General features: G+C 45.8%; 1 protein-coding gene across 3 annotated transcripts; it reads left to right on the top strand.

The window, feature by feature from the left end:
• Window positions 1-1,360: 1,360 nt before the first annotated feature.
• cmtm6 (CKLF-like MARVEL transmembrane domain containing 6) lies at window positions 1,361-19,655 on the top strand. 3 transcript variants are annotated; one of them, XM_080308599.1, is made up of 6 exons: window positions 1,361-2,004; window positions 2,802-2,964; window positions 3,738-3,858; window positions 12,218-12,394; window positions 16,002-16,100; window positions 17,243-19,655. In XM_080308599.1, exons 3-6 carry the CDS (start codon window positions 3,745-3,747, stop codon window positions 17,402-17,404), a joined length of 552 nt encoding a protein of 183 aa, XP_080164725.1. In that variant the 5' UTR covers window positions 1,361-2,004; window positions 2,802-2,964; window positions 3,738-3,744; the 3' UTR covers window positions 17,405-19,655. The 3 variants fall into 3 exon arrangements, with proteins under 3 accessions (XP_080164725.1, XP_026040563.2, XP_080164726.1); XM_026184778.2 differs by lacking the exon at window positions 2,802-2,964 and having other exon boundaries at window positions 1,363-2,004; XM_080308600.1 differs by lacking the exons at window positions 1,361-2,004; window positions 2,802-2,964 and adding an exon at window positions 3,017-3,295.
• Window positions 19,656-20,651: the final 996 nt, after the last annotated feature.

The raw sequence follows: 20,651 nt of genomic DNA, 5'->3' as shown, positions 1-20,651 counted from the left end.
GAACTTAAAGAGTTTTTGGGCCAGTTTAAACAAAGGGAAATTTAGCTGTTTATCCTGCTTGGTTCTACATATCAAAACAGCACTTTTAGCAGCATTGTACTCAATGTCATATTGCACACCATATTCAGTACAGACATTGAGAAGCTCCTGTAACCCAGCACTGCTTGGACTAAAAACAATCAGGTCATCGGCATACATGAGATGATTTATCAATGTTTTACTGTATGGACAGATCATCAACATATAAATTAAATAAAATTGGAGACAAAATCCCACCCTGTCTAACACCATTGCTGACACCAAAGGGGGCAGAAATACTGCTTCCTCATTTAACCTGCATGTTCTGATGAGCGTACCAGTAAGAGAGAATCCTCACGATGTACTGAGGAACTCCCCGTCTCTTCATCTTATCAAAAAGTGTTCTGTGGTTCACTCGATCAGAAGCCTGAGAGGCATCAATGAAACACATGAGGACAGATGAATTTTTAGCCCTGTACAAACTGACTATTTCCTTGAGTCACATGTCAGTGCCGTGCTTTGGTTTGAAGCCAAACTGATTATCCAGAGAAGAGATGAACACTAACTCTGTCAAACAGGATTCTTTCTAACACCTTAGATAAAATACTGGCTAGTGCAATCGGCCTGTAATTTTCCAAACATCTCACTATTGCAGCTTTGTCCTTCATAACTGGTACCTTTAAAATACACAGCACTGAGTCTGGTAATATGGCATGAATCATAAACCCAGTGAAGCAGAGCGCTAGAAGAGGAGCTAGCCTTAAACTAGCATGTTTTAAATGTTCTGCAGTGATGTGATCCAAACCAGAGGATTTATTATCAGATAACCTATGAATGGCTTCATATACTTCATGTGTCCTTACACTTATTGTGTCATTGCTCATGTCAGAATTGTCCTCATATGGTTCACTTTTTATACAGTTAAACGACGCGCTGTAATGCTGTCTCCTCTGTTAATAGGGTTATTGAAAATGTGTATATGTGCGTATGTGTGTATATACGTAGGTATGGATAGATAGAAACATATATGTGTATATATTAAAAAAAAAAAAATTACACATAACATATAATGTAATTACAAGGAGGTATTTCTGTAGTCTATTGATACTAGATAGTGGGAAAGGGGTGGGATTAAATAAGCTTATGCTTCTTCCTGCTCCTTTTTGAACATGGACGTTATTTGGAGTTGTGGTTGCTCGTTTTCCTTTTGTTTGCTTTGTTCATTTGTCTCTTTTAATTCTATTTTTTTTTATATACTTTTTCAACATGTTCAAAATAAAGATTCAATCAATCAATCAATCCATAACGCTGCAATGTTATCTGCCCCAGAAACACCTTCAACAGTTGATGGCAGAGATGGTTTACAGTTATTAAAAGCAAGTTTATTGAACCTATTAGTGTTATTATTATTATTATTGTGCTGAATGCTGTTTTGGTCACTTTGTGTTTTGGTAACATGTTTCTTGTTCGAGTCCATTGTTTTTCTTCCTTGTCGCAGACACTGTCTTAGTCTTTTTTTCTTATTTTTGCCTCTTCATGTCTTAATATTGTCTTGTTATCACCTTATTTATTTATACTTGACATCTTATTTTGTTTCAATTTTTCCTCTTTTTTAACTTTATTTCCTTTTTCTGAATTTTTGTCACTCTCTGGTTTTGATCACTTTGTGTTTCATTTTGTTACTTTTCTCTGATTTTACTTTATTTCCTTTTATTGTCACCTTTTTTAAAGATTCATTTCATTTTTGTTTCTTTTCACGTATTGTGTCACCTTTTCACGCCTTTCTGTCTTATTTTGGTTGTTTGAAACTCTTTCCTTGTTACTAGTGTTGAGCACCTTTATTTTGAAAATCTTCCCGGTGTGTTAGGCTCGGCAGGGCAGAATGCGGAAGTCTGAGTAATATTAGAGAGGAAGACGGCTTCGAGTTGAGTCTGAACTTTACAGCTGGAAACTTTATCTTCGTCCTCAGCGGCAGAAAACTGAACGGTGAGTTTCTGAACATTCGCGTTTTTATCCACTTCAAACTTTATCCTCACTTCCTGTTTTAGTGGTTACGTTACGCAGATTTCAGGCCACCATCAAAAGTCAATACGAAGCCCACTGCGCGTCCGTTTCACTGGAAGTGCGACGTACGCCAGACTTCTTTCAGAATTAGGTCAATTTTATTTTCCAGGGTCGTTTCTGGAGAAAAGCGCTGAATTAAAATCATCGCAGAATCTTCAGATATTTAGTGACCGAGCCGCTCTTCATTTCGGCAGCAGCCTCTTCGTCTTTATCGTGTATTTGATCGCGGGCCGTGTAGGCTTAAAAAGTTGGTTTATCACCGAATAATCTGCAGAGTAGGGGCGTGCCGTGTGTTCCGTTTGTCGGGACACTCTGACTGGACCTGTAGCTGTCTGTAATCACAAACTCGCTCATTATCAGCATTTCTCATTGCAGTTCAGTGTTGTGGTTCAAACATGGCCGACTAATGGCTTCATAAACTGCTCTTATCACACCTGAGCTGTGCTCACCTGCCCCGATCACTTTCGCTTTCACTACTGTGAAAATGAGAAATTGATCTGAAATGTCCTCGCAGCTCCACGGAGAAGCTCCACGGAGAAGCTCCGCGGAGGCTGAAGTGCAGACGGACGCGTGCAGAAATACATTCAGCGACCTTTCAGCGCTTTTCACTTCATTTGTACTGCGTGACGTCATGTCGACCTTGTTGCTGTTTATGAAGACAAACGAGCCTGACGCCATATTTAGATCTGAGCTTTTTTCTTTCACTGTTTGTTTTTAAGGTGGACTTCGTGTTCCGGCTGCTCTGAAACAGGGATTTCCCATCGTTGGACATGAATACATCACATCTGTCCTTAAATCCAAATCACTGCTTTAGTTTTCTGCTCAGCAGCTTTAACTTCACGTTCATTCAGCGTTTTAAAAGCCTGTAATCCCACCTGCTGTGTAGGTGCAGCTGGGTATTATTATCACTATTATTTGTTGTTGGTGGGATTTTAAAGGTGGTCACGTGGTTCCTGTGGAAGTGGGCAAGCATTTGAGATATTATAAAATGACTTCGTCTCCCGTTGAATGTGACGTAAACCAGGATTCAGTGACGTGAGCTTTGACCCCTGACCCCCTGGGACTGTGTGTTGATGTGGTTTCCGGTTCTCCTCCTTTGTGAACTTTGAGGCTGCTGCAGAGATGAAGTCTGATGGTGGGAGGAGCTTTAATAACGCTGCTGTCCTGAGAGCTGGCAGATCCGAGGCCTGCAAATCCGAAGCGAGGTTAACGGGTTAGCGAGCTTAAAGCCACGGTTTTCAGTCCTCTTTTCACCATCACCATGGTAACTGATGCTGAGCAGGCCTGACTTGAAGTGTGTTTAAAAGTGCCACGTCTGGATTCTTTAGCAGTTTTTGTGCTGAAGGAATTTCTCTATGAAACCTGCTGAGCTGGAACTTACCGACTCCGCTGAATGAAGCAGGTTGGGGCAGCAGCATATGTTGCCATGGTGATGTATCTTTGCGGTTATCCTTTCAGGTTTACCTGACGGTCCAGGTAAGCCTGAAGTTTCCTCTAAGCCGCAGGTCCCGCCTCGTGCTGCCGGCCTCTGGTGTGAGATTCGAGTGACATTTATGGCTCTGAAATATTAGCACTGCAGCTTTTTGTCCCTTTTAGAGCAGAAACCATGAGTGTGTGGTGTTCGTGATCTGACGCGTCTCTGTTCTCTCTCTCAGCTCCATCATGGCTGAACCAGTTTATACTCCCACCACGACCCCAAACCCCGGAAACAGCTTCTGCCTGATCCCTTCGGCCCACCTGGACAGAAACCGCTTTATCCTAAAAGTCGTTGAAGTGGTGAGTTCAAAGATGCTCAGACTCATGTGACTCTTCATTAGCCAATGAGATGCTTTCGTTTAGCATTCATTCACACCTGCAAACACACAAACTGTGTGAAACCTTCAGGGTTTCCTCATCGTCTCAGCTCATTGGCTGAAACTTAAACGTGTGTTTGCAGGTGTGTCGTAAAAGTCTGAGTCTGCTGAAACTAAGCTTCATTTCTTTCACTCCTTGTTTGGATTACACTGAGCTGCTCTGTGAGCTGACACTGCCATCATCAGTGTCCTCTGTGTGCTGCACGTCTGCAGACCTTCAATTAAAACTGTTCAAGTAAAATATTCAGTTAAAAAAAAAAATCACGACCTTCCTCAGATTTAAAGTTAAATAATTAAAAGTTGTTTTTATTTGAAATCAATGATATTTAGTTGGAATAAGAATTATCGAGATTGGGATTATTTAAACATTAATGTTGGTAAATGATTAAATCGTCCTTCAGAGTAAGTTTCAGATATTTGTATCGCTCTCAGGCTCTGGCCCGACCTGCACGCGCTCTTTAAACTTCCTTTAACAGCGAGGATCGCGCCCCTGCAGGAAGACGCCGGGCCCTTCCTGTGCAGAGGTGCTCAGTTTCCTGTCCGGTGTGGCAAACAGTAGCTCAGTCTGAAAGCTGTGACAGAAGAGCAGGTTTCTGATGCTTCAGAGAGGAAAGATTCATTATTTAGGTGCTGAAACTGTGTTTGACATGTTGCTGAAACTTTGCCTCAGATGTCTTAAAAGACTCTTTGTCTCTGCTCCCTCACCTCTGACTCTCTGCTGTGGGTCTGATGTTTCTGTAACCGTCCACTGTGCAGGAAAACAATGCAGCGGCTGCTGCGCTGTGACTTCCATGAATTATGCACATGTGCAGTGATCCTCAGTCAGAGTCAAACACTCAGGTTCTCCTGCAGCTCAGTGTTGGTGAAACAGAGTTCAGCTCTTTACATGTCAGAGCTACAGAAGGAGTAGCAGTGAAGAAACGCACATGCAAACACACGGGGCCCGAGGCGTGCCTGAGGCGTGCCCGCGGGGCCTCGGCTCTGCAGATCATAACAGTACAGCTCAGAGAAAAGTGACCACTGACCATCTGCAGGCTGGACCGTATAAAACAACCTGAAGCGACGAGTGATGTCTTGGTGGCCAAGCCCAGCTGTGTAGCTGACAGGATCTGTTCTAGTTTCAGCTCATTTCAGGGTCGTTACTGTGGAAACCCCCCAAAAACCGAAAGCAACCGGCTGCAGAGTCGATCCTCTGCGAGTCTCTGCAGGCTTACGACCATCAGCTGACTGACAGGAAACACTGAGTGTGAGAAATGGTGACAGGAATCCAGAACAGTCTGCACTCATCATCGGTCTGTAACGATGATGATGATGACTTGTTTGCTGCTTTTAAAAAAGACTTGTAACTCTGAGCATTTGTACAGCTGAGCTGGATCCATGCAGGTGAGGTGATGCTGTAATGTCCTGGCAGGCAAACATGCTAAAATAGGCGAGGAGTGATGAAGGTAACCAACAATAATATCATCGCTGTGGACAAATCCTCCTGGACCGAGACCAAAACAACTCTGCGCACCTTTCAGGATTAAACCAGGTGCACTTGTGCTTTCACCTCAGTTTGTTTAGGATGTGCAGCACGCTCCTCACACGGCCTCCCTTCAGGCTGCTCAGCACAGGAAATGCCTCCGCAGTTTGTGGCGCGTTGACAGTCCACTGCCAGTAATCAGACAGGAAGCTGCTCCACTCTCCTGCAGATCTGTTTAAAACGGGGTTTGCAGCTGGAACCAGATGTTTAACGGAGGCCTGAACAGAGCTGATGTGTCTTAGTTTGACCTCACGAAGCGCTGACCTGCTCGTGTTTAATAACTCCAAAGGAAGGATCTGTCATCAGTGTAGTCTTGTTTCACGAGGGATCCCCTCGCTCTTATTGTGAAAGTTCAGTTGCTGCTAACTAACTCGCCCAAGCACATCCTGTCCCGTCTTTCCCCCTCTGATCCAGTTCATGTTGTGGTGGTTTTTGACATCTCTTCAGTCACACGTATTCCAGCAGCCGGAGGTGGACGGCAGCACCCCCACCGTCCTGGGAGACGAGCAGACTAACAGACAACAACAAGAGTTGCTGATTATTTGCTCGTCTATTTGGTACGAAGTACTTCAGAAACCAAACATTTGCAGAGCAGAGTTACGCGTGCGCCTGTGTACATGTATGAAATTATGTACACAGCGGTGATATTACCACAACAACACTGTGGGACATGAAGCTGGATCTGCAAACCCCGGTGGTGCCGCCTCTTTAACAGTTGGGCTGTGCGCTCTTTACAGACGAAGAGTCGTCTGAGCTAGAGCAGGGCGATGCGACCGAAATATTTATCACGATGTACATTTGGAAATTTGCAATAACGACATAACTGACGATATAATTGATGCGAGACAAAATACTTTACAACTCCACAACTTTATTAGTGCAAAAAACATCAAAGTATTTCCACTGAAACAAGCAGCTGTTTTTTATCTGCATTAAAGTTATATAAACATTTAACAGTGCAAATGCAAACTCCTCGCTGACAGTTTAACCAAAAGGCATTTCCAGTGGAAACTGGCCGACATATCCTCAGTGTAACCATGTATAATATCCACAAACCTTAAAAAGAGGTTATACACACACAATACGGTAACATTATGTCGAAGCACAGTACGTATCACTCCGCGAGGCTCCGCCTACGACAGCCGTAACGCTCCGACAATCCATCAAGCGGTGCGGCTTCGTAGCTCAGCAAAGTCGTACTGAAACATCTGACAGATTTTCGAGCGCCGTGCACATAAAATCGTTTCGAGGTCAGTAAACACGACCAGAGTTCATACATAAGGCACACGGGATTATAAGGGGCTCTGTCGACTTTCAGACAAATCAAAGGATGGATTTTAAGTGCGCCGTATTTTCCAAACAACGCAGTAATAACGACGGCCCGCTAGCATGCGCTACCAAAAATAGTGCTTTGTTGTGTATCTGACGGACGAAAGCTAAACCAGTTCCACACCAGTGAAGCTGCAGCGTTTTTACAAACCAGTTCAGGTTCATGGTTTCATTCAACGATCCGCTTTCGCTCTTCTGGTTCTGCGTCGCCGCCATGTGCGCATGTAAACAAAGGCACTGTGCATGTGCGTTTTACCCATATTCTATCGCCATGTTTCATTTTCTTATCGTTGCCCAACATTACACCAGTGTTACCGTGAACGGTATGATATGCCCCGGCACTAGTCTCAGCCGACAGCAACACAAAACCTGCTGCTGAAGTCAGGCGCTCTTAGATAAACCGTGTTACCGCCACGCACCGAACGACTGCGCGGAAACACTCCCGGCGTGAAACGTGCTGACATCTGTGAGTGTCACACCACGGTTCCAAAAACAAGAAGCGAAATCTGCGTCAGCTGCTTTTAAGCTGACTTTTTAAAAGTGTCGCTGCGTCAGTGAATCAAGCAGATATTCAAACACAGCAAAACAAATGCACACTCATGTTTCTGTCCATTTTCTCCCATCAGCAGGGGGCGGAGACTATTCCATCTGGCGTCGTACTCACACAGGTGGTAAACACATTCATGTGTATGTCCTGACCTGTGTGCACTGGAGTGAGGACGCTTTTATTGCTCTCAGAGCTGCATGGCAACCACTGGTTGCTAGGGAGAAATGTATATCTGTTGCTTTTGTGCAGCGATATGGCAAAAGTTACCGACAGTTTCACTGAGAGCAGTTAGCGAATGTTTGGAGACACGTCTGCGATCTGTTCAGGACCACTCACTCTGGTGCAGCGCTCTCTCTGCATCTGACCTCTGACCTCCAGCAGCCAGTCGAGGAACGTGCCGTGGTGTCTGCAGGCCGCTGCATGTACCATCATTGCAGGTGCAATGATGACCAAACCAGTCTGTGACTTCCTGGTTACAGGAGACGGGGATGAGGTCGCTTTGGTGCTTTTAATGTGGAGGTTCTGTCTTAGCTGAAGTGTGACTCCACACTCACATCCAGTCTGTGGCTCCGGGCTCGGCGGCTTCTACATCACAAACTTTAGACACAGAATTTAACAGCAAAACAGGAAGTGGAGGTTCGTTTGTTGGGGACTGTTTTCAGGACAGATGAATGCGCATTAGCAGCCGGACGGTGAGGAGCGGGATGGGTTGGTTAGCCGTGCTCCGTGGTGCGAGGGAACCAGTCGCTGTGTTTGTGTGTGACCTCTCTGTGACTGGATCTTCCTCATCCAGCAGCTCTTCAGGAAGCTGCAGAACGGGAAGTGAAAGTATTGCGGAGCGGTCAGTTTGGCTGTCGTTAGCAGATCTCAGAGCTGCTGTTGCAACAGCTCAGTGAGGTGTTCGGTGGGAGGACGACGCCTGCATCCGGCCCCGGGAGTCTGGAGGGAGCTGGCGCGGGTGGGTGCTGGGCAGAAAGAGGATGTGCGGTCAGATCTTTGTGAAACCTTCCTGCAAAATAAACTGAAAGCCACAGACTGAAGGAGGCCCAGGTTAATGTTTTTCCACGTGGGCTCCACCAGAGCAGCTTTGCATGAGTCACAGCTCAAAATAATCCATGTTTATGTCCATACTCAGCCTCTGTCCATCTAAACTTCTGATTGGCTGCCCCTCATAACTGCAGGTTTGAAAACCAGTATGTAGCATTGCGTTACACTTAACCCCAGTCACCACATGCATGTGCCGTCTGCCTCCAGCCTGTTCATCCACAGAGGTGTAGTTACAACAGCTGAGTGTTTGGGTGGATGTAGACCACTGCAGGCGGAGGACTGCAGTGGCGGAGGACTGTGGACTCAGCTGTGAGAGATTGGAACAGTCTCTGACATTAATCCGTTTTGGGCATAAATCCTATAAGTCGTTTAGATCCTCGTCATGTTGCTGCTTATTGTCTTTGTTTTAATCATGTTAGAAAAATATAAAAATCTCTGAAAGTTGAGAATCGCTAACAAACACACACATGCACCTCCTGGTCGTCTGAAGGTTAAAGCAGCGCGTTTGCTGTTGTCCAGCTCCAATCCCTGCCTCTCCAGGTGCTTTCACAATAAAAGCTGTCCACTGTCTCAGTGCTAAATAAGTTTATTGTGAAGCAGACAGGAAGTCCCGGTGAGTTTTTAACAGCAGCTTCGCTGTAGACTCGTGCGGGATTCCCACTGTGACTTCCTGTGGTGAGTTTAACCCCAGTCAGCTGATTCGCGCCGGGTCACGTCTCACCTGTCCGTGCTGAACAGGAAGTCTCTCGGGGTGATCTCAGGGTGTGCACGCTGGCCTGTGTAGGTTTCTAAAACCCAGCGTTTAATGAGTGACGCGTTTGTAACGTTCAGTGTTTTCATTACTGCAACGCCATCAGACGTCTGCTTTTACAGCAAGATGAAAGGACAAGAAGAGCTGCTGTTTTTCACACGAGCGACCGCAGAGGCGCAGCCGGGTGTCGATGCAGTTACTGCAGCTGTTTAAAGCGTTGATGAAAGAGGAGCATAAAGAACAAAACACGTCTGAGACACTGAGAGGAGCTGGGCTCTTTGTAGTGAAGCTTAGTGGAGCGTAAAGCTCTGATTGAAACGAGCAAAGACACTGAACGCTGCTTCACCTTTGAACCCGTTAAAGCGTAACAGGAGGGACCATCAAGGTGACCTGAGCAGTTTGTCATATTTCAGGATCTTTGTGGGACAAAAGGACTCTGTGTGCATCACATTCAGTGATGCACACAGGCCTCGAATCAGAGCAAACTTCGACTTTCTGTTCCAGGTGACCTCAATTTCATGCGAGTTTCCAACCCTAAGACCTCAGATTTGTTTTTGAGGTTGTACATCGACGGTGAGACGAAGCTGTCAGCGTGGAGTTCCACATTACCGCCCCAGGGCGAGAGCGTTTTCGCCCGCCCTGTTCTGCAGAGTCGCCTCTTTGTGTTCCCTAAAGTAAACCAGCTTGGACACGTGGAGGAGATCCAGCGCCGGTGACGGACACACGGTCTTCTACAGACATAAACACAGCAGAGGTGCACGAGAAGGTTTTTGATTTCCACGCTGCTCCCACTCGCTGCCTTTCTGATTTGACTTGGAGATTAATGTTAACAGCACGGTGGCGGCAGCCTGACTGATGACAGCGATGCTGGAATTCAATCTTTGCATATTTATGTTCGTATAGTTCCACGTAGTGAGGGAAGTGAGAGCAGATCACTCAGCACCTGCAGGATGTTGGTGACGGGCACAAACACAGTGGCAGTATTTACAGAAACACTCAAAAGTCACTCAGATTCTCTCACGTTTCACGTTTTCTGCTCCTAGAACCAAGAAATATGCGTCCCTAAAAGTGTTCTGGTGGTACAGAACATGTAATCAGATTACTGAAGGAGAATGAGTCATGTCTGTGTTGCTGACTGAAGGATAAAAGTATCGGCGCCGCTCTCGCTGACGTCAGGCGGTCTGCTGCTAGCTCTGTGGTTCTGGGTTCGTCTGTCTGAAGAAAAGCACAAAGCCTTTTTACAAGCTGAGGCTCACTTTAACATGGAATATTCCTCCAGTTAAACTCGCCGCTGTAACGGAGACAGAGGCTGGCGTTCGGTTTAACCACGAGGACAAACACGCGACAGCGAGAGGAAAGTATCCCTGCACACGTGCACAGACGCTGGTTTGTTCCGCCTGGTTCCTGATGATCCCGACTTTGGATCCTGGTGCTTATCTGTCGGCGTGACGATCTCCTGGGTCTGGACGAGCGTCGACTCTACTCTCAGCTCTGTCTTTATGCTCATTTTGCAGCTTTACTCGTGATTTTATTCTTTTACGAACTACCTCATGACCACGGGTGAGCGTTGGAACGTAGACGTGCTCTCAGTCATCTCATGTCCCACCTTCCAACCACCGTGAGCTCAGAGGGAGGGCTCTGCAGAGAGCCGCGGCCTTAGGCCTGAAGCTGCCGTCTCGTCCCAGCTGCTCCGCACTCGCCTACGAACCCGGAGGTCGTGGTGTGAAGAAGCCGACGGGACGGCGTCACCTGCAGAAAGGAGGTGTGCAGCTCTGACACGCCCCTCGAACGTTTCAGACGGAGGAAATCTGGCAGGCTTGGACTTTCTCGAGAGTGCATTCGACACATCGTGTACTTACATCTGGACCAATCAGAGCACATTAGTGTCATTTCTTAAGGTTTCTGTCCTGATAAGTGGTCAGAGAGTTGGTGTGGTCCTGACTTGCTCCTTCAGCGGTTACAGGAAGCTCCTCCTGCACTGCGCTGCTCTCTGAGTCATTTAAAGGTCTGTTTACATTCACAACACGAGTATTTCTTTACAAAAACAAAGTCGAGTGTTTGGAGCCTGGAAGAGCTCAACCACAAACTCCTCCATGTTTGTAGTCCAAACATCACCCCCTCCCCAGGCTCGCACTGCCTGCTCTTTCAGGTCCCCAAACTCGGGGGGTCTGAGGGGTGAAGCGCTCCTATCGACTCCTGCTGGGTGACGGTCTCGTGGTCTCGCCGCTGTGGTGGTTCAGATGTGCTCAGGGCGTCCCTGCGATGGCTGCTGGTGTGGAGCAATCGCTGTTGTTGCCGCCCACACAGAGCTGAGCGGTCGGAGCGGTTCGACCACAACTTCTAATGAAATGCAGCAGAGCCGGCGCCTTTGTGTTGTCACGCCGGCCTGAAACTGCCAGCAGCCGCTCAGACTGGAAAGAGACGTCACATTTCAACAAATAAGCTGCCGTCGTCTCAGACAAGAGGACGAATACACGGGGCAGCAGCTGACAGAGGCTGGAGGTCTGTTTCATACAGGAGGAGGAAGTGGTGACTATCAGGTCAGTTTCTCCCCGTGTGTCGTAGTTGCAGCGTTCGATGCCGGGAGCAGACGTGCAGAATAAAACAAATCAAACACGCGGAGCGTTTTTGGCGCCTGGTGAATAAGTGAGCTGCTGAAGAAGCTTTCAGCGGGAAAAGTGAAACAAAATAACATTTTATGCAATTATTTCTTCATAATCATCGAAATGTCTGACAAAATATGAGAATAATCATTATTGTTATCATGTCAAACTGCAGCCCACTGTGGTCCTGAGTGGGCCGGTCCACTGAAACTGCACGTTTTATTGTAAGACTCAGGTTTAACTTGGTGAACCTGCAGGTCCATCTCTGCACAGCGCCGTCCTGAGTAAGTGGGCGGCCGTGGTTTCACAGGCCGTGACAGATTCACAGTAGTGTTCACAGGTCGGGCTCTGCTTTAGGAGAACATGTCGCTCTAACACGCCGACCGTTTGATGTATGAAGCCAACAGGAGTGGTCCCAGGAGCCACCCTGACTTGTGTTTCTATTCTGTGCTCACCTGTGCTGACTTCCTGTTTCTCCCTCAGGTGCTGTCCTTCATTGCCTTCATCCTGGAGGAGACTGTGGACAGCTGCTTCACCTGCTCTCCTCTCTACTTCTTTGAGTTCGTCAGCTGCACGGCCTTCCTCTTCACCCTGCTGCTGCTCGTCCTCCTTTCTACTAAGCTGCATGAAAAAATTCACATCGGGGCCTGGCCCACTGTGGTAAGAACCTGGAGATCGTGTTTCAGTCGCTCTTCTCCACTCGCGTGAGAAAGATTCAGAAGCTCAGTGACCTGAACAGAGTTCATGTCTGGCTTTATTTAGAGTCACTTCCTCTTTCAGAGCACAGTCTTTGTTCAAGCTCACTCCAAACTACAATAACGACCCGACCGGCAGTCGTTAGAGGAGCAGGTCGCTACATACATGTTCAAAGTAACCCGAGTCGGCCCAGCACTCGTTCATGAGCTGTCCAGAGAGTGCTGAGCTGGCATTAACCCGGCAACACATGATGCTCGTGGTCCGTGTTATTCATAATCCAGTCCTTTGACTTCAGTTTACACATTTAATTTTGCATCGTTTTGAATTTCTGGACAGATGAGGAACTTTTTACTATTTTAACCTTGACTATAAAAACTGTCTTTGCATTGGTTCGCTGAGCTGCAGCATCAGAGCACGGACAGCGCAGCATGCTTTCGGTCTGTGATGTCAGAGTAACTCTGAGGGAGTCGGGTACTCGTGTGAGTACTCGAGTAAAATCAGTCTGAGGAGGATGCGTGGCGGTGGCGTTTGTCCCGGCTCTCCTCCTGCGAGCTTCGCTGTCGTCTCGCACCAGAATGAAAACAGACGGTTTATTTTAGTCTCTCCCTGATGACACTTCCAGCTCGCAGTCTTTCATCTTACAGCGTGGGTGCAGTGAAACTCGAAAACAAGAAGCGGACTGTTTTCTTTTTGCAAATTCAGACTCAGCAGGGTGGAAATGTTTGCATGTGGAGCTGCGAGTTCGACAGCTGTTCTCAAAGCTAATGAGGGTTCCAGCTTCAATCGAGCCCTCGCCCTCTGCCTCTCTGATTGGCTGAGCACAAACCAGGCCGCCCCCACCTTATTTGTTTTTCATAGAGATGAGATTTAAAGTTGGCCAGTCAAACGAAACCTCCCTGTTAAATCATTCACGTGGAAATGAGCCACCTAAATAAAGATGCTCATAAATAACTTCAGATTAAAGTAATTAAAGCGTTTCTTCATTTTCACGTCCGCATGGAAAAAACCTGCTCTGAACTTTGAACCAGGAAAGCGTGGGATTGGATGCGAAGAGGGGGAGGGGTCAGAGCATCAAGAGTTTGATCCAGTAAAGTTGGCGTGAGTTCACGGCTGGTATCTGCAGCCGTTTAAAGGCCGACCTTTGAGAAATGGCGGCGCAGCTTCATTGTTTTGGTGTCAGCCTTAACTCTGCCAGAGACGCTGCTTCCTCTGCTTTTCAGAGGAAAAGTGAGCGTGGACAGGAAGCCGGAAGCTGAAGGCCGAACCTTTCCGCTGCACTGATTTTCAGCGGCGCTGTCTTTCCACCGGAGGCCTCAGCTCCACCGTGGTGTGTGGAAACAGGAAGAGGACACCGACCGCAGCGCGGTGCTCACTAACACCAGTGTCTGCTCAGACGGCTGACGAGCCACAGAGTTCTTCCTCATCGTAGCCATTAAAGAGAAACCTCAACATGACGAGTCTGCCCGCAAAGAAACACCAGACAGGAACAGCAGCAGCTGAACTTTCACAATAAGAGCACGCTGTCACAGGGAAGCGTGGTGAGAGGCATTTGAAGCCCACGCTTCCACAGTCAGGTTTCAGAGGTGACCCGTTCCCATCTGTTTTATTCCTGCTGCTTAGGAGGGGCAGCCAATCAGGAAGAACTGTAATGGCGGTCCGAGTGTGTCTGTTTGCTCTGTGTGGTCTTTGTAGTTTAAATGAAGCTGAACAAAAGAACAGAGGAGCTGAAAAAACCGTCGATATGAGAGAAGCGCAGAGGCTGAAGCATTTTAGCCACCGCCTCGCCATCAGCGGCGGCTTCCTGTTTAGCACTCGGGCCTAAAGGCTGATGGCGTCGCCCTGCTGTCAGGCAGCGTGGACGCCAACGACTGTGACAACGTGAGAACGAGGTAATGTAAGATTGTCACGGTCGCTCCACAGACGCATCTACTGTGTGTTTGACGAGTTTGGATCTCAGTGATCGGGAACGTTTGTGAACATCACCTTTCACTTCGGTGCCACAGCGAGTGCCCGCCAGCTGTGGTGCGTTTAAATACGAGTACGAGCGGTCGAGCCTCGTTAGCCTCAGAATGATGGACTTATTCGTTCCCGCTAAACGATGAATTAAAACGAGATACGGCCCCAAACTCAAAGCATGCACCGCACCGTGTCTGCAGACACGCCTCACACCCGCAACAAGTCACACAAAGTCTGAAGTCAGAACTTGGTTTTATGGCAGCTACGACTTTAAAGACGTCCCAGAGTGTGTGTACACACACACACACACACACACACACACACACACACACACACACACACACACACACACACACACACACTGTGGCTGAAAACCAGTAAAAGCAGCTGTCATATAACTGTGTGATGCTGCCACCTACAGTCTGCAGACTGAACTGCACTTGTAGCCTCCAGTCAGATTCCGGAGTGTTAGAACTTATCTTTGTGCCACTACTCTGAGCGCACGTAAACAGAGTTTTCAGTTGCAAGTGTTGTATTTTGAGGAGAAATTAATTTTGAGTGAACAAACTTCATTGCTGCGTGCAAAAAATGTATTTCAGTGTTTGCTATTATCTCCACACACACAACAGCAGCTCCTCTCGCTCAGTTTTTGCACTTATGCAAATATGTGACGTCTTGATGAATCGAGCAGATATTTGAAGTTTACACAGAAACATTCTCGCATGAAAATATCTTAAAAGTTTATTTTGTGACCCAGAAAGAGTAATATTTCAAACTCTGCCACTCTGTGTTCCTCCGCCACTGCCTCCTTTGAGTTTTGGATGAAATGCATTCTGGGATATTGCATTTTGTCATTTCGAGCTGATTGGAGACCAGAACAGCCAATCAGATATTTTTGCATCCAAGTCTGTGATTGGCTGGTTTTGTGGCACAAATATAACGGTGTAGAGAAAGAGTTGAGCACGCACTGGCATAAACGTTGAGAGCGTGAGCAAGTGCAAAAACTGAGCGAGAGGGGGTGTGTGTGTGGGTGTGTGTGTGGGTGTGTGTGTGGGTGGGTGGGTGGGTGGGTGTGGATAACAGCAAACACTGAAATACATTTTTTGCACGCAGCAATGAAGTTTGTTCACTCAAATTCAGCTTTTCGTCACTCAAAATAAATTTCTCTTCAAAATGCAACACTTGCACCTGCAAACTTTGTTTCATGCGCTCAGAATAGTGGCACAAAGATAACATCATAGAACTGATGGATCAAAGCAGCAAAACATTTTAACACACCGAGACTTGTTGGATTGTAGCTCTGAATATGAACTTGGACTTAAACCAACGTGTGGATGTTCAGCAGGATTGTCTCCATGAAAATCTGTCACATGTGAAGTATTACAAACAGAGCTTTATTATTAAGTACAGTGAGGCCGTGAACGGTGAGTCGAGGGTTCAGCATGCTGAAAAAAATCCAGACTCAAGGCTCAAAATGAAGCGTGTGTCACGCTGCAGCGCCTCCAGTTTGAGAAAAGTCCACTTTTATTGTTTTGTTGATCCGGTCAGATTGAGGGCGGCAACTCGGAGACTGTCGGAGGCGCTCGTCTCACCTTCTTCTTCTTCTCTTTTACAGGACATGATTTACACCGGGGTCATCGCTGTGCTGCTCTTCATCTCCTCCTGCATCTTCGCCGCAGACCGCGGCTCTTTGGTTCAGGCAACCGTTGCTGTGGTGAGAAAACGTCCTCGGACTCGCACTACCCTCCTTTCCTACCTCCTGAATCTTCCTTTTCCTTTTCTTCTATATCTCCTCCTTTCCTTTCCTTCCTGGCTGACAGTGTGTGTTATAGGGCTGCCACAAAGGATTATTTTGATAGTCGACTAGTCACCGATTATTTTTGCGATTAGTCACTAATCAGATCATCATCCATTGGACGTAAAACTACAGCTTATTGCACCAGTAGCATCTGCTCTTATATAACTATCATTAGCTTACAGCTTTAAGTGTTTAAGGTCTGTGCTAACTAAAAATAAAGACAAGATGATCGTTTATTAAATTTAAATGAAATTTGCAGATTGTTTCGGTGAAGTTTAATAAACTGCTTGCTATCTAAAATATAACAGGACACCGGAGTAAATTCTGGAGCATCTCACACTTCTGATAATCAGCTGTCTGCTTGACGTTTATTCAGCTGTGTAAAAACTATAACTTTAATCTCAGCCAAACCGATTTACTCAGGAACAAATAAAATACTAAAAAAAGCCAAACGATAACATTTTAAGTTATCTAAGTGACTCATATATCATGTTTAACCTGAGTAGTGAAAGATGGCGGTGGGTTTGAAAACGATCTGCCGGGAGTCCGGTGCTCTCATGGCCCCCGGCTCGCTATCGAGCTAGTGGGTAACAGACGTCTCAGAAAACGTCGGAGCGCTTTTGAAAATATGTGGTGTCTTGATAAACTGAGCAGATATTTGAGGTTTACACAGCTACATTCTCCATGAAAATATGTTAAACGTTTATTTTGTGACCCAGAAAGAATAATAAGTAACATTAAAACTAACTAGCTGCCGCCATTGTTGGAAACTAAGCTGGGCCGCGCTATGAATTCTGGGACACAGCTACTTCTTCTTCGGGGTTTAACGGCAGCCGGCATCCTTGTACATGCAGTGCTGCCATCTTCTGTTTCAGTCCATTATTACACTCTTAAATCCTGCTACTTATTCCTGCGTCTTTTGGGATCTTACAAAGCTTCAAACGACGCGTCGACTATTAAATCAGTCGTCGACGATTTTGATAGTCGACTAATCGTGGCAGCCCTAGTGTGTTATCAGGTCACCTACAGCAGCGCTCTTCTTCTTCTCTGTCGTCCAGGTCTTTGGGTTCTTGGCGACTGTGGCGTTTTCCATCGACTTCGGCCTGATGGTGAAGAGCAAGGGGCTTCCCTTCCTAAACAAAGACAAGAAGCAGGAGCACACTAACGGCATCCAGACGCCGGCAGAGGAGGAAAGACTCAAAACCAACGAGACAGTTTAAGCGTCTTTCTGCTCATACGCGTGAGGTCGCTCATTACTTTTCCCAATATTCCTCTAACATGATAGTGAAGGGGTGGAGCTTCCAATGCTGACCTCACGTCCATGTTTTTTTTCTTTTTAAATCCAGTTTGTAGTTCTTTTCCCAGCGCTGAGGGCGCTCTGTTCAGAAATCATCACCCTGTCGCTGTGCAGAGCGCCGAAAACGAGAGACACTAAAACCATCAAACCACTAAATCTTCTGCTGTAGTTTAGATTGTAGGATTTATTTTTACGCAGTTTGTGATAAACGCTTTGCTTTATCGTCCTGTTGTCATAGAAATAATCAGATGGACGAGAAGGAAAATCACAGAAGTGTTTTCGAAGGCGTCGGCACCTCCGATTGGTCCGAGTCTCTCCAGCAGAATCCTGATATTAAAATATATTCTCCTTACTTTTAATTTGAATGAAATGTTGCACACTTTTACCTCCTCAGACCAAGGAAAATATTCCTGATTGTTGAAGTACCGTCTGTGTCCCTGAACGCCTCACGATGCTCAGGTCGAGACTGAGAGCGTGCTAAAGTTGATTATTCATCAGCCTTACTTGTGTTGAAATGACTCGGAGTGTCCAGCAGGGGGAGACGTCTGCTCGTCAACCATCCAGGGGCTGTTTCATAAACGCTCGTTTAGTTGATGCAGACGAGTTAAAGTTCATTTCATGTTTTTTATCCGGACACTGTGGAAATGCGGTCCTTTGCCAAACGTGCCTTAGTCCTCCTTAAATTCTCATAGCCTGTACCTAAAAGATGGACCTAGCTGCTGTGACATCACCTGTTGGTTGGTGATGCACGCTTTTTTTTTTTTTTTTTTTTGAACGCTTTCACATGAAACGAGCGACAGACTTTGTTTTCCTACCAGAGTGGTCGCCCCCTGCTGGACATTACAGAGCATTAGCTTTCAGGTCTTTTAATGTTTTGTGTCACTCTTGACATTTTAAAAGTGAAATTGTGCCTTTTTTTTAAAACATACTTTTTTACTTCCTGTCTGTGTTTGATATCTTTGATGCCGTGTGGACAAATATGAATATCGGGGGTAATTTAGCAAAATCAGCTCAGAGCTTTTAATGATCTCTTTTAATGCTTTTATTAACTGTTATCACTAATTATGGCCTTGATGTTGGGCTCAAGCTCATCAGCTGAAATCATAGTGACTCTTGGTGATTCTAATCGCTGACATGTGAATGTGTTAAAATGTAACAATGAAAGGGTGAATATCAAAGTGTTTGTTTGAGGTTTTCTTCCGTCTTTGCTCTCTGCTGTTGGCGGCTGAAGCTGACGTAGCTGCAGGTGTGTGAGGGCGCCGTGGAGGGGAAGCCTCCGCAGCATCGTTAAAAAGAGTAACATTAGAGAACTTGAAAAGGATACTGCGTGCCTACAAATGATCTAAAATTGAAATGTAAGAGGAATGGAGCTCTTTGAGTGAGCAGGGATTCTCCTTTTCTTCCTGTTCCTGCAAGTTTTTCCTCCCGTCTGTCACTCGCTGATGGGTTTTCTCTCCAGTACTGTCGGGCACCTCTGTCGTTGTAAATGTGTCCGTGGTTCAGTAATCCGTCCCCCCACACACACCCACACACACACACACTCACACTCAAACTTCACTAAAGTCACATCAAACTCTAAATTTTATGCCCAGAAAATGAAGTGGACTGCAGTTTAAAGGCAAACGCCATCTGTTTTTGTTTTTGTTTTTTTTACTACAAATGTAATATTTTTAAACGTTTAATTATAAAAAGTGTTTTTCTTTATTTCTGAGGTCTCATATTTTTTTCTTTTTTTGTTTTGTTTTTTAAATTGTGTCCATTTCTCCAAAGTCTCAGGAAATAAAAAGTCACATTAACCATGAAAATGAAATCAGTGAGAAGTTTGAAATTCAGAAACATTTGAGAGCACATGAAGCAGCAGACTAATAAAGGACGGGTTTTTATACAAACTTTTCTACGTTTGTAAAAATGAAAAACACTCTGTGATGACGAGGACATTTGTTAGTAATCACAGTACACTGGACACTTCCGTGTGTGTCGAACAATCCAGAAATCTGAAATCATTTCTATTTGGGACCAAGTAAAGTTGATCTTCGAGACAGAGCCCGTTTGTTTTGTATATAAGTTTCTCTGATGTTTGTCAGCCTGTGTGTGAACGTACGGTTAGGATTTCACTGTCTGTAATAAATTGCTGCAGTTTCTTTCTGTCAGGTGATAAAGAGATTTTCAATAAATACACGTGTTCGGTTTCTGTTTTCACCCACAAACATGAAAAACTTTGGACTGAAGGTGAGTTCTAGAAAAATCTGACCTCATGTTGAAACAGAAATGGTGTCAAAGCACCCACAGCTTCAGCAGCGTCTCTGAGGAACTCTTCATTAAAATACATCAAACTTATGTCCTAATAAATATATTCCTCGCAATGAGGGAGGAGCTTCAGAGAGGGCGTGGCCATCTGTGAGCCTGTGACTTCAGTTGGTGGAAGACTGAAGCACAGAGCAGTGTGACGGTTTTTATCACCACTGGAGAGGATTATTCTCAGTCTTCATTAGTTTTACTGAACGCTTGCTAATATTAACGATTTGTGTCAGAATCAGGAGACTTTGTTTCCATTATACATCAAAGTGCAACATGCATAGTAAAACTACATTAATGAAAGAAAAAAGTACTGTGGCTGTGTGATCATAGTGTATATGCAGATGACAATGAAATCAATAAAGGCTGACATCAGTAAGTAGAGAAATTTACATTACACATGCTTCCCTTAGGCAGTATCGTTAGAAGACATAACATCTTGATGCATCTCAATCATCCAGGTAAGTAAATCTCCAGAAGTTGATTCTGTTCATCTGGACGTAGCGTTTTGTGGGAGAAACGTTTCGTCATCATCAGGTGACGTCTTCAGTCTCAGCTGACTGCAGGTCTCAATCTTATAAACAGTTCATTTGCATAATGACTGAAACCAGCCCACTGAAGGAACAATGGGCTGGGAGGTCAGGTCCTTAATCATAATTATGCAAATTCTCATGACCATTGATCAACAACCACTGACCAAAACCCACTGATCAAAGACCATTAACCAACGGCCATGAGTACCATTCGCAGAGGCTGGAAGATCAAGGTGCACCCGGTGGAGGTGGGGTGCAGGGGCTTTGTTGCCAGTACAACAGCAAAGCTGCTTAGAGACTGGGATCAGAGGACAGGCGCAACGGCAGGCTATAAGAGAGCTA

This window comes from Astatotilapia calliptera, chromosome 11 (genome assembly GCF_964374335.1).
Source record: "Astatotilapia calliptera chromosome 11, fAstCal68.1, whole genome shotgun sequence".
Classification (NCBI taxonomy): domain Eukaryota; kingdom Metazoa; phylum Chordata; class Actinopteri; order Cichliformes; family Cichlidae; genus Astatotilapia; species Astatotilapia calliptera.
The sequence above is the reverse complement of the archived record's forward strand: the minus strand, read 5'-3'. Positions and strand labels throughout refer to the sequence as shown.